Genomic DNA, 12,043 nt, shown 5'->3' with positions numbered 1-12,043 from the left:
TCTTGTGTGCCTACCTACAACATGTAGGGAAAAAATACTGCATGATCATGGGGGGGGGGCCTTTAATTTGAGTGATGTATGCTGGAGGTCTCATGCTGCCACTACTAAAACATCCTTGGAATTTTTAAACATGATAGATGACAGTTTCCTAACTCAATAATTTGCAGCCAACACAGGGAAGTTCTGTGTTAGACCTTGACCTAACAGATAAAGAAGAACTGATCTCAGAACTAAAGCTTGATCACGTTTATAATACGTAAGCAGAATAAAATCTAGACCAGTAATATATATACTTGGTGCTTTAATGGGGCCAATTTCACAAAGGTGAAAACAGTTATTATCCAAATCAAGTGAGAGAAAGATGAAATCAGAAAAATGTGAATAATTGGGAATCATTTAAGAATATCTTACTAGATGCCCCAAAAGTCACAATCCCACAATCAAGGAAGAAGGTTAAAAAAAAGACCTGGTTTAGAGAGGAAGTGAAGTGAAGGCAGCTGTAAAAATAAAAATATAAGAATGGTGAATTTGTTAATAATGAATATAAATCAGTAGTTAGGAATTGTAGAAAACTAATAAGGGAAGCCGAGAGAGAAGGCGAAATCTTGGCCACGAGAGCTGAGGACAGCAAGGACAAGCTTTTTAAATATCTTAGGAACAAAAAGAATCCTGACAATGGTATTGATCCATTACTATGTGGAAATAGTAGAATTATCAATAATGCTGAAAAGGTAGAAGTGTTGATATAGTTCTGTTCTGTATTTGGTGGAAAAACAGACGATAAACTCTCATCGTGTGGCGATGATAACACTCCTTCCATTCCACTGTTATCTCTGGAGCATGTTAAACAGCAGCTACTGAAGTCAGACGTTTTAAAATCAGCAGGGCGAGAACTTGTGTCCAAGAGTGTTACAAGAGTTGGCTGAAGAGCTTACTGGACCATTAATGTTAGTTGTCAATAAGATTTGGAGCACTAGGGGTGTTCCAGAAGACTGAAAAAAAGCTAATGTTACGCTAATTTTTAAAAAGGGTAAATGGGATGACCCAGATAATTCTAGGTCTGTCAATATGTTGTGGATCTTGGGCAAGTTAATGGGGTAGCTGCTATGTGACTAGATTAATAAAGAATTAAAGGAGAGTAGTGTAATTAGTGCAAATCAGCATGGGTTTATGGAAAACATATCCTGTCAGATTAACTTGATATATTTTTTTGATGAGATTACAAGTTTGGTTGATAAAGGTAATAGTGTTGACATAACATACTTAGACTTCTGTCAGGTGTTTGACTTAGTACCACACAACATTTTGATTAAAAAAAAAACAACAACTGGAAGAATATAAATTTAACATGGCACACATTAAATGGATTTGAAAACTGGCTGACTGATTTTAAAATGTAACTGTATATAGGGAGTTGTCATTAAGCAGATCTGTTTCCAGGAGTCTGTTGCAGGGATTTGTTCTTGGCCCTTGACTATTTTATCAGTGAAGAAAACATAAAATCATCACTGTCAAAGTTTGCAAAAAGAAAAGGAGTACTAGTGGCACCTTAGGGACTAACCAATTTGCAGATGACGCAAAAACTGGGGGCGTGGTAAATAATGAAGAGGAAAGATCACTGATTCAGGGTTATCTGGATCTCTTGGTAAAGTGGGCGCTAGCAAAGAATATGTGTTTTAATACAGCTAGATGTAAATGTATGCATTTAGGAACGAAGAATGTAGACCATACTTACTGGATGGGGATCCTATCCTGGGGAGCAGTGACTTTCTGAAAAAGATTTGGGAGTCACAGTGAATAATCAGCTGAACACGAGCTCCCAGTGTGATACTGTGGCCAAAAGCTTATGCAATCCTGGGATGCATAAAGAAGGCACAGATTTACCCCATCTCACTTGTCAAAGGATCCACAAAAGAGATTAAATGTGAAGACAGCCGTCCTTCATTTTCCATGAATGGGAGTAACTGACCCTGTCCCTTTTTCCAGTAAAGAGTTGAGGCCTTTATTACATCTTGTTCTTAGTCAAAGCAGGCTACAAGTCAGTTCTTTATGTGTAATAACACAACAGATTCATGAAGAAATTAAAACTCAAGGTGGAGACTTTTAATATTCATATTAGCTTTCATGAGCATGGGACACCTGATGACATCGGTAGATCTGAAGGATTCCCAGCCCCCTATCCCAGTTCAGCAGTGTCACAGTTGCTTTGCTTTAGAAGCATAACACTACTAGCACAGGTCTTTGTCTTTTTTGGTTTACCAACAGCCCTGCAAGTGTTTATGAAAGTGTTGATAGTGTTAATAGCAGCTCTCAGACAGGAGAGTTTCCATGTCTGTCCCTTCCTTGATAACCACCTTATTCAAGCCCCATCCAGAGGCAGGGCCATAGATGAATGATACTGGAGAGCCAGAGCTTTGATAAATTGTGTGTAGTTAGTTAATATCTCAGCAGTTTCCACACCTCAGAGTAGAGATAAATACGGCTCTCTAAAAAGTTTTCATTTACTAGGAAAGATGGGAGAAGCTGAGGAATCTTATCAAAATGGTCAACCCATGTTCACATGCTTCTGTGATCAGTAGATTCCAGTATAGATGTTCCTCAGTGGGCTTGTGTTCTTATGAAGTCAGTACAGATTTTATTCCTATTCCTCCCTCAGTCACTTCACTCACTACTCCTGCGGGAATTCTGCACTACTGTGTGCACGCAGAATTCATGTTCCCCGCAGATTTCTTTGCTTCCCCTCACAATCCCCGTGCATCCAGACCCCTGTATACCCAGACCTTCTCTGCACCCAGAACCCCGCACTGAGCCCCCCCACACCCGAACCCCCACCCCACTGAGCCTCACTTCCTACAGTCAGCACCCTGAACCCCACCCTCCTTCACCCAGACCAGCCCCCACCCTGATGAGCCCCCTGCACCCAGACACTCAACCAGTTGCACCTAAACCCCCACCCCACCAGCACCCGGACCCCCAGCTAAGCCCTCCAGACTCCCTGCTGAGTCCCATCCCCCCTCACCCAGATTCTGGAGAATATGGTCCAAACAACAGCAAAGACAGTAAAAACTGGTTACAAGTCAGTACAATTCAATATGGTATCAAGGCTCAGCTCCTGTATCTAGACCCCCCTTATGTGCTGGTCATGAAAGGCAACACCTCAGCCATGTCATACATCAACAGACAAGATGAAACAAGATGCACAGCACAGGTCAATAAAGAGAAACTCACTTTCTGATGCCTTGGGCGGAGGAGAGTTCACTGTCAGCCTGCTTCCTTCACATATAAAGGAAAATATTACAGGCGACTGGCTCAGCAGCTAGACAGATTACTCACACTGGAAACTACTTGTAGATTTATTCATTTTTCCTGTTGATCTGTGTTTTCTCCACCTGAATCACAGTTTTCACATGTTCTTCTCTCATTGGCAGGATTACAAAACCAAGGCAACAAGATGTCTTATCACAAAATTGGTCAAGAGGATTCCTGAACCCTTTCTCTCCTTTTCATCTTCCCACTAGAACACTATAAAAGATCATACAAGAACCGACATTGGTGATTTTGGTGGTCCCATTTTGGAGAACTAAATCTCTGCACAGTGCTCTTCCATAGGATCTTATCCTGGTTCTTCATGACCTTACTGGCCTCCACTGGAATCGTTCGTGAGGTTGTCTCAGTACTTCTTCACAACTGAAATGGCTTTTTGATAGCAGTCACTTCTGCTCACAGGGATCTTTCTCCTGGGAACCTTAATACTACACTTTCCGTAAAGATAAAGTGGTACTCAGAACCAATCTTGGCTTCATACCAAAGATTAACTCATAGTTGCATGGAGCACAGGAAATTGTCATTCAATCCTTACATCCAGCTCCCTCTCACCCCAAAAAGAATTCTGGCATATTTTGGATATCTGCACAACTCTCAAAATAAATATTAATTTTACAGACCAGAAATGTTTGTGCTCTGTGATTCAGTGTCAAAGGGAAAAGAAGATCTTAATCTTCCAATTCCAGCTGGCTAAGGCATTGTATCTTGGAGGCCTGCAAGTCGAAGTATAAATTCCTCTTCCAAAATCAGAGTGTGCGTGTATGCTTGCACACATGCTATCTCTTTTTCAGGTCTGTGGTAACTCAGTGGACAGAAAGATTCATTTCATATGAGAGAATCTGTAAAGCTAGCCACCTGGTCCTCTGTGTAAGCCATCTCCAAGTTCTCCAAGCTGGGCATTTAATCATCAGTCGATACCACCTTTAGTAAATGGGTGCTCCATGCTGTAGTGTCCTAATAACAATTAAGAAGGGATTATCCTATTTTGCATAACCCCTTCTAATAACAATTAAGAAGGGATTATCCTATTTTGCAAATGTATTTTTCCCACTCTGAGTGGATACTGTTATGAAAATCCCAGTGTCATGGATCTGTGGCCCTCATTACAAACGAGAATAGGAAAACACATATATGTTTTACTTTTGGAATAATGAGGTTCATAGTTTTAGTCCACCTGGAACGCGGTGTTTCTTTGGGAAAGATACAGGATTATTAGTTGGTACTTAAAATCTATTTCTTCATTGCAATCTTTGCTTAGTATGGGGACTGGTAGTATTGATATATAGCAATATATAGTGATTAGAGATTTTCTTGGCTGAGGAAGTGTTGCAGCTGGCATGCTTCTTGGAGGTGGAGCCACTGACTGACAGGTCTGGTTTACCTCTAAGGCCGCACAGAGCAGGAACTTAATGTCAGAGATCTATGGACCTCATTACTCTTAGAAATGAAATTTTCAGTAAGGTATGAATACATTTTCCTATTTTCTTACGTGAAAGGAAAGCCTACATAATTTTAATGCAAGTATTTAGAGTTTAGTATAAATCAACTACAACAAGGACCACATGTATGTGTAAGTGCTGCTCTCCACTGAGCTCTCAGATTGGAGATGGTATAGTATGCAAAACCTACTGTTTTGAGGCTGCCACAGTATATATGTAAAATCAGAGAGTAAGGATTAAAAGAACAAACATCTGGATTTTCTTGATTTTAATTTTTTTATTTTTATGCCACAGGATTAGACCATTAAAGCTCTCGTTGACATTTCTACTACTCATAACAGATACTGAAATGTCCAAAAGGGAACAAATATATGGAAGTTACATAGGAGATCATGATGCTTTTTGAAATTTTGGGGCAATGTGATGATAATGCTACCTACAAAGAATATAGATTTTCTGCAAAGTCTGGTCTATTTTTAATACCTGTTCCTTTATTCAACATATCTTTTTATTAAACAACTTCTAGCTTTCTTTTTCGTGTGCTGTGTAAAGGGGTTTTTGCTCTTTGAAAGCCATGGAACAGCTGAGGTCACATGTATTCATTGGTTTAAAACACAGCGCTATTGATGTCCACCTCTTTTTCTTGAAAGTGGCTTTTGGCATGGTTTTGTGTAAGAATATAGTGCAACTCATTAAGTGTGCTAGAAATCTGTGATACATGCAGACTATTCGACATTGGTGAGGCCTCATCTGGAGTACTGTGTCCAGTTTTGGGCCTCACACTTCAAGAAGGATGTGGATAAATTGGAGAGAGTCCAGCGAAGGGCAACAAAAATGATTAGGGGACTGGAACACATGAGTTATGAGGAGAGGCTGAGGGAGCTGGGATTGTTTAGCCTGCAGAAGAGAAGAATGAGGGGGGATTTGATAGCTGCTTTCAACTACCTGAAAGGGGGTTCCAAAGAGGATGGCTCTAGACTGTTCTCAATGGTAGCAGATGACAGAACGAGGAGTAATGGTCTCAAGTTGCAGTGGGGGAGGTTTAAATTGGATATTAGGAAAAACTTTTTCACTAAGAGGGTGGTGAAACACTGGAATGCGTTACCTAGGGAGGTGGTAGAATCTCCTTCCTTAGAGGTTTTTAAGGTCAGGCTTGACAAAGCCCTGGCTGGGATGATTTAACTGGGAATTGGTCCTGCTTTGAGCAGGGGGTTGGACTAGATGACCTTCTGGGGTCCCTTCCAACCCTGATATTCTATGATTCTATGTAGTCCATCTAGAGGTTCTGTAATTTCCACGAGATCAGATCATGAAGCATAGTGACATAAGATTGTTTATAAATGGCTAGCCATCTGTTACTTCATGTTTAATTTTGTTCTTCTGTACTTATTTTTGAGATACAGACTTGCTTCTGATTATGATAATATCCCTAAGGAAAAAAATGATTTTTTTATTTAATTATTTTCTTATTTGTAGTCAGAGGCCAACAAAGTTTATGGAACGTCCTCGCCCTGGAGTTCAAATGATCTGTTCTTCCTTTAGTGCTGGTAAAGGATTTTATTTTCTACCTCTTTAATATAAGGATTTTTAATAAGGCATTTAAGGAGCTTAGTAAAATATAGTACTACTACAGTGTGTGTACTTAGTTGGATGGGCTCTACTGAAGAAACATGCTATATAAGAGCTCAGAATTATTATTAATAATAGATTTTCATATTGTGTGCATAGACAATTCGCTATATAGGAATACTTGGGTATCATTAGGTATAAAATCTAGTTAATGTGTTCTTGTGATTTAGTTTCCTCCAAGTTAAATGTGTACTGAGCATAGGGGAGAGCATCAAAGGATTTGTTTACACGTCATGTACAGAAGTTTTTATAAGGGACTTGGACAAGTAGAGTTAAAAACTGGACCTAAGCTTCTAAGTATTTTTGAAATTCTGCTTCCAATGACCAGAGAGAATTCAAATCTTCTGTTGAGTTTGGAAACTAACTCCCTTTGTCCATGTCCTCTTTAAAAATAAATAAATACATAAAATCCTACATTTGTTTTGCTTATGAAAAGTTACTTTAAAAAATAGAATGGCTTAATATTGTTTTGAGAAAAATTAGGAATATGTAATCATTTGTGTACATGTAAAAATTTTATAACATGTTTGGTGTCTCAGATTTTTCATGTAATTTTGAATATTAAATAAACAGATAATGAAAAATGAGTCAACATAGGTATAACTTTTTATGGTAATAAAAATAAACTTTAATATATTTAAGGTCATTACAACTTTCAAATAATATTACATTGCCTTTTTCCTCATTACTATTGCTTATTTGTGCTTATCTTTCTTAGGTGGAATGTTTTTGTCCACTGGAAGTACAGATCACATCATTAGGGTTTATTTCTTTGGATCAGGTCAGCCAGAGAAGATATCAGAGTTGGAGTTTCATACTGTAAATACTATTTTAAAATTACATAAGTATTTGATTAAAATGTGTTGATAGATGGAATTCACTGGTAATTTCTGTATTCTTTATATAGGACAAAGTTGACAGCATTCAGTTTTCTAACACTAGTAACAGGTAAGCAAGCGAATATTTGTATGTTTTTATTTCAGGACAATTTTTGCAACCTCACGAAAATAATTTCCAAATGTCAGTTGTTTTCTCGAGTTGTTAGAAATATTTTGCTGTATGTTTTGAAGCATTCTATGTCAACTTATATTTAAAGGTAATCTGCAATATTTAGTAATTTTTATGGGTCATCATTAGATTTATTTAAAATAATTAAATAAAATGGCTTCCTCTTTATCATCACTTTCGTTACAAGTCCCTAATGCTTAGTTACTTAATGACCAAATTTTTTGTGGGTTATGAAGAGATGAAAGGTTCATTGGTACACTTTGGAAATATTTCTAGTATACTTTATCAATTGTCCTAGAAGGCTATTTAAATAGCATTTTTAGTAAGTGGCAACTTGATTCACAGCAAAAATGATCAGGTAGGGTAAGGAAGAGCATTCTGGACAGTGTTTGCTTGAAATTCATGAGGAGTAGATATTTATTTATAAATATCACAATAATTTGTAAAGCTCTTCTGGATGGTTGACATGAAAGATAAGGAAAGAAATTTAAATTCATTAGGAAGGCAACCATTTCCCCCACTGACAATTAGTGTTCCAATATGCAATTTTATCATGATATAAACTGCTCTAAACTGAGCTTGGGAGAGTTCCACTAGGTTTTTCCAACTTAAGCCGTCAGGGAGAAAAAAGTTCAATTTAGATATCATAGCAACTACGACAAAATACACAGTTCCAAATTACTTCAGGGATAGGTTTTGCTTGTTGAAATAAGGTGTGTCTTTACCTTTAATTTCTGCTTTCCTGGCATCTTGGCCTTTTGCACCACTTAGCTTCTGCACTGGGACTGTATGAAGGGAGGGGGCATTGGCTTAGCATCTGTATAGAGTTACCCTGATGTCTCCACTGTGGTCCCACATTCAACAGAGCAAAGAGTGAAGTGCATGCCACCCAAAATCAGCAGTGCAGAGTTTTTGAAATAACAGGTATATTGGTTCGTTTGTGTAGTACATTACAGAATAAAAACCTAATGATTAACAGCATTTTCTCTCCATAATCAATTTTCATATGAACCGGCTTACCTCTGATTGATATTGAATGGTAATTTTTCTTTTGTAGGTTTGTGAGTGGAAGCCGTGATGGGACAGCACGCATATGGCAATTTAAGCGAAGGGAGTGGAAGAGTATTTTGTTAGATATGGCTACTCGTCCAACAGGGTAAGCAACATCAAATGATTGGCTTTCAAATGGTCTGCATCAAATGGTGCAAATTTAAAGTGTGTTCAACGCTAATGCTATTTACTGACATAGCACCTAATCACTTAAGAGGAGTTAAATATAAAGCATATTGTTCTGAAGCAGGGATTTCAACTTTATTTTTTAAATATATTTGTCTACATATTCAGCTGCTCAAGCTAGTTCTTCTTAGATGCACCTTAACTCCTGTTTGCACTACTGTTTCATTAAGAGGTCAAAGGAAAACTGCTGCTAAAATCTTCCAGCCACGGAGCTAGCAAAGCATATGGGTGATTTTCTAGAGACCCATGTTAAAGAACCTACATATGTTTCTGGAGCAAAGAGGCAAAGGCCAAGTCTGCACTTAAAACTTTTGCCGGAATAGTGATGTCAGTTTGGGGAGGGTGATTTTTTTTAAGACTTTTTTTAAAACACTGTGCAAAAACCCTAGTGCAGATGCATTCATACTGGCAAAAAAATGCTTTTGCCAGTATAACTTATTTTGTTCAGGGAACTGGTATAAGTTATACTGTCAAAAAGCACTCTAGGAGGGTTTGTTGGTGTAGTAATATCTGTATAGCTATCACTGGTAAACTTTTTGTACTGTAGACTAGGTCAAAGTTTAAGTAAAAGCATGAGATGGTACTACCAGACAGAAAGAAAAACAGGCTTTGTTTGCCTTTGTGACTTAAGATCTGTGACAACTGTGTGTCTGCACTTTCTCTCCAGGAAATACCAATGATTCTAAGTAACCAAACAGCTCTTTCAAAACAGAGTACATTTATTTAAGGATAAAAATATACAGAAAAATACATATAAGACAGTAAAAGGATCTAAATACTTCATCAGCATCCCCCATCAGTCCTATGGAGATCCTGACAGGTTCCAGACCTTTCAGCATGGTTGTGTCCCCCTTTGAACAAAATGCCTTGTTCATTTGTTGAATCAAAAGGACCCCTGTTGGGTCAAGCTGGCCCTTTATACCCCAAGTTCTTTCTTTGTCTCCTGTGTTTCTTGAAGCCTCGCCTGAACCAGTATATGCAAATTACCCCAACATGTGGTACTTCTCTGGTTTTGTTTATAGTCCCATGGACTGCAGTAGTTATTCTGCACAGTTTTTAGTTCCTGGAGAACATAGGATAACCCTGTCTCATTAAGTAGAATACAGTCACTAGCCTACAATGATCCATATAACATTCATGAAGTTAATACTATAGTCTGCAAAGATAGTGCATGTGGTTGCAATTTCTATCTCTGTCTCCTACCCTTTTGCAAAACTGCCAGCTTCCTCCTGGACATCTTCTAAGCTTTGTCTGTGCTGAGGAAGTTTAGAAATAAATTTTTCATCAGTTCAGCTTCACTGAATGGAGACCTCATGTAGACAAGATTCAGGTGGCTTCCAGTATTTTTACCCCCATAGGTTTAACTAATGCAGTGGTTTAAAAAAAAAGGCGAAGAAAAAAAGCCAGAAGCCTCCAGAACCTTGTTTATATTAACATGCCTTTTGGTGGAGCAGAATTAGTGAGATATAGCCTGTGATGCAGTCATACATTAATACAGAAATCAGCTGGACATAGAAAACTGAAAATGTGGGACTGTGAATAAAGCTTATTATCAAAATGCAAGCGTTTATAGTACTCTAGTACTGATTATTTTATTCATTTTCATATTTAATTTAAAAATCTCCATTTGGTAATTTTAAATTAAGTTTCTACAGTTTTATCACATCTGCTTCACCAGAGTGCTGTAATGAGTCTTGCCACAAAATGTAGATCGTTTACTAGAGTATATAGGGCTTGTTCGCTTCTGATTCTTGTTCTGTATATTGTGCTTCTACTTTTATACCAGCTGTCCTAACAAATTTGCAGAATTGTGTCTTTTCAACACACATTAGTATAGATTAGAATGATTGCTTCTCTTCCTGTTACTTCAGCTTCTTCCTTAGCATCCATACAGGCTTTGAGCTGACATGTTACCAGTATTCAGCTCAGCAGCACTATTACTAGGATTAGGTTGAGCAGTGTAATTAGTTTCTTTTCAAAATCACTAAAAGAACTGCAGAATTTCTTTCCTTGATGAAAAGATGATCAGGTACTTCTCTTTGACAAGAGTGTTGGGAGAATTTATTGAAAACATCAAAAGACATTGTCAGTCAAATTTGTTGAGGGTTTTCACACTTGAACAACTTTCATATTTGACTGAAGGAATATGCCATAGCCCCAGAAGTTGGAATGCAAGGGACAGAATAAACCCTCTTCAGAACAATTTTCTAGTGGAATAAATCCACCCTCTTGGATTCTGTAATGCTGGGGTTGTGCACCTGCTGGTGACTACTTGGAGCCAGCTTCTGAAGATTTTTTGGGTTTTTTAGTGGTAGGAAGACATGTCAAGGGTCGGTTGAGTAAAGCCTGAAGTTTTCTATACTCTCCCCGTGAGGCCAAAATCTTTCCTTACCTACTGGATGTTTTCTTTCCCATCCTTTTTCTCATTCTTTCACCTTCTGTGTTGTCTTCTTTTGCCCTTAAAATTTTTTAATGTTGTTACTAGGACCCACATTGATGAAGGAAGCAGATCTGTTTAGGCATTTATATTGTACTCAACAGCATAGCATCTGAGCAACACATTGCTGGCATTCCTGAGTCATGGTTTGATTGCTGCCTGCTCTGATCATACTATAGCCTAAACCATTGCTTTTGCTTTCTAGCTGGCCTTCCCTTGTTCTTTCTCCCACCAAGTCTTTCAGTCAAGTTTCCTGCACTCCGACTCTTCCCCCTTTTCAGTCATACAAAGGGCAAGACTAAACACATTTAGCCTTACCCCCGACCCCGCTCTAGTCCCAAAATGTAGTAAATAAGCCCCTTAGAACAGGTAATAAAAGAAATCCTGATCTCTAAAGCAGTGGTTCTCAATTTTTTTGTTAGATTTCAGAGTAACAGCCGTATTAGTCTGTATTCGCAAAAAGAAAAGGAGGACTTGTGGCACCTTAGAGACTAACCAATTTATTTGAGCATAAGCTTTCGTGAGCTACAGCTTCATCGGTGAAGTGAGCTGTAGCTCACGAAAGCTCATGCTCAAATAAATTGGTTAGTCTCTAAGGTGCCACAAGTCCTCCTTTTCTTTTTGCGAATTTTTTTGTGATAGCGACTACTTTCGCACAGTGAGTCTCTGAGTGCTACCCCCCTTATACATTAAAAACACATTTTTTATATTTAACACTATTTTAAATGCTAAATTTATAAGCCTATTGTTTAAAATGAATTTACCTTTTCTCACCGCCTTTAAATTAAGACTAAAACATATTTTAATTAAATTATTGTTTTAAGCAGAAATGTTATTTTTAAAAATAGTTACTGTTTAATATTGTGGGGGGGCATGAGGAAACTTTGTCAATATCACTTGATTTGCTAGTTAGCTTGGAAGGCTGTGAAAAGTGATATTAACAAACATACAAATATCACTTTTCACAGCA

At 38.0% G+C, this 12,043-nt stretch overlaps 1 protein-coding gene across 7 annotated transcripts in view; it reads left to right on the top strand.

Annotated features, from left to right (window-relative positions):
* The window catches only part of PHIP (PHIP subunit of CUL4-Ring ligase complex), a 305,059-nt gene that overhangs the window by 110,918 nt on the left and 182,098 nt on the right, over nt 1-12,043 (top strand). For all 7 annotated transcript variants that reach the window (XR_013635547.1, XM_073336505.2, XM_073336507.2 and 4 more), the window contains 4 exons: nt 6,240-6,310; nt 7,111-7,211; nt 7,300-7,340; nt 8,458-8,556. Coding sequence is in view for 6 of the 7 variants with exons in the window: in XM_073336505.2 (XP_073192606.1) it covers nt 6,240-6,310; nt 7,111-7,211; nt 7,300-7,340; nt 8,458-8,556 (312 nt within the window). In the remaining variant the exon portion in view is untranslated. The remainder of the gene's footprint in view (nt 1-6,239; nt 6,311-7,110; nt 7,212-7,299; nt 7,341-8,457; nt 8,557-12,043) is intronic.

The sequence above is a fragment of the Lepidochelys kempii genome, chromosome 3, assembly GCF_965140285.1.
Source record: "Lepidochelys kempii isolate rLepKem1 chromosome 3, rLepKem1.hap1, whole genome shotgun sequence".
Classification (NCBI taxonomy): Eukaryota; Metazoa; Chordata; order Testudines; family Cheloniidae; genus Lepidochelys; species Lepidochelys kempii.
Note: the sequence above shows the minus strand (reverse complement) of the source record. Positions and strands in the feature narration are given on the sequence as shown.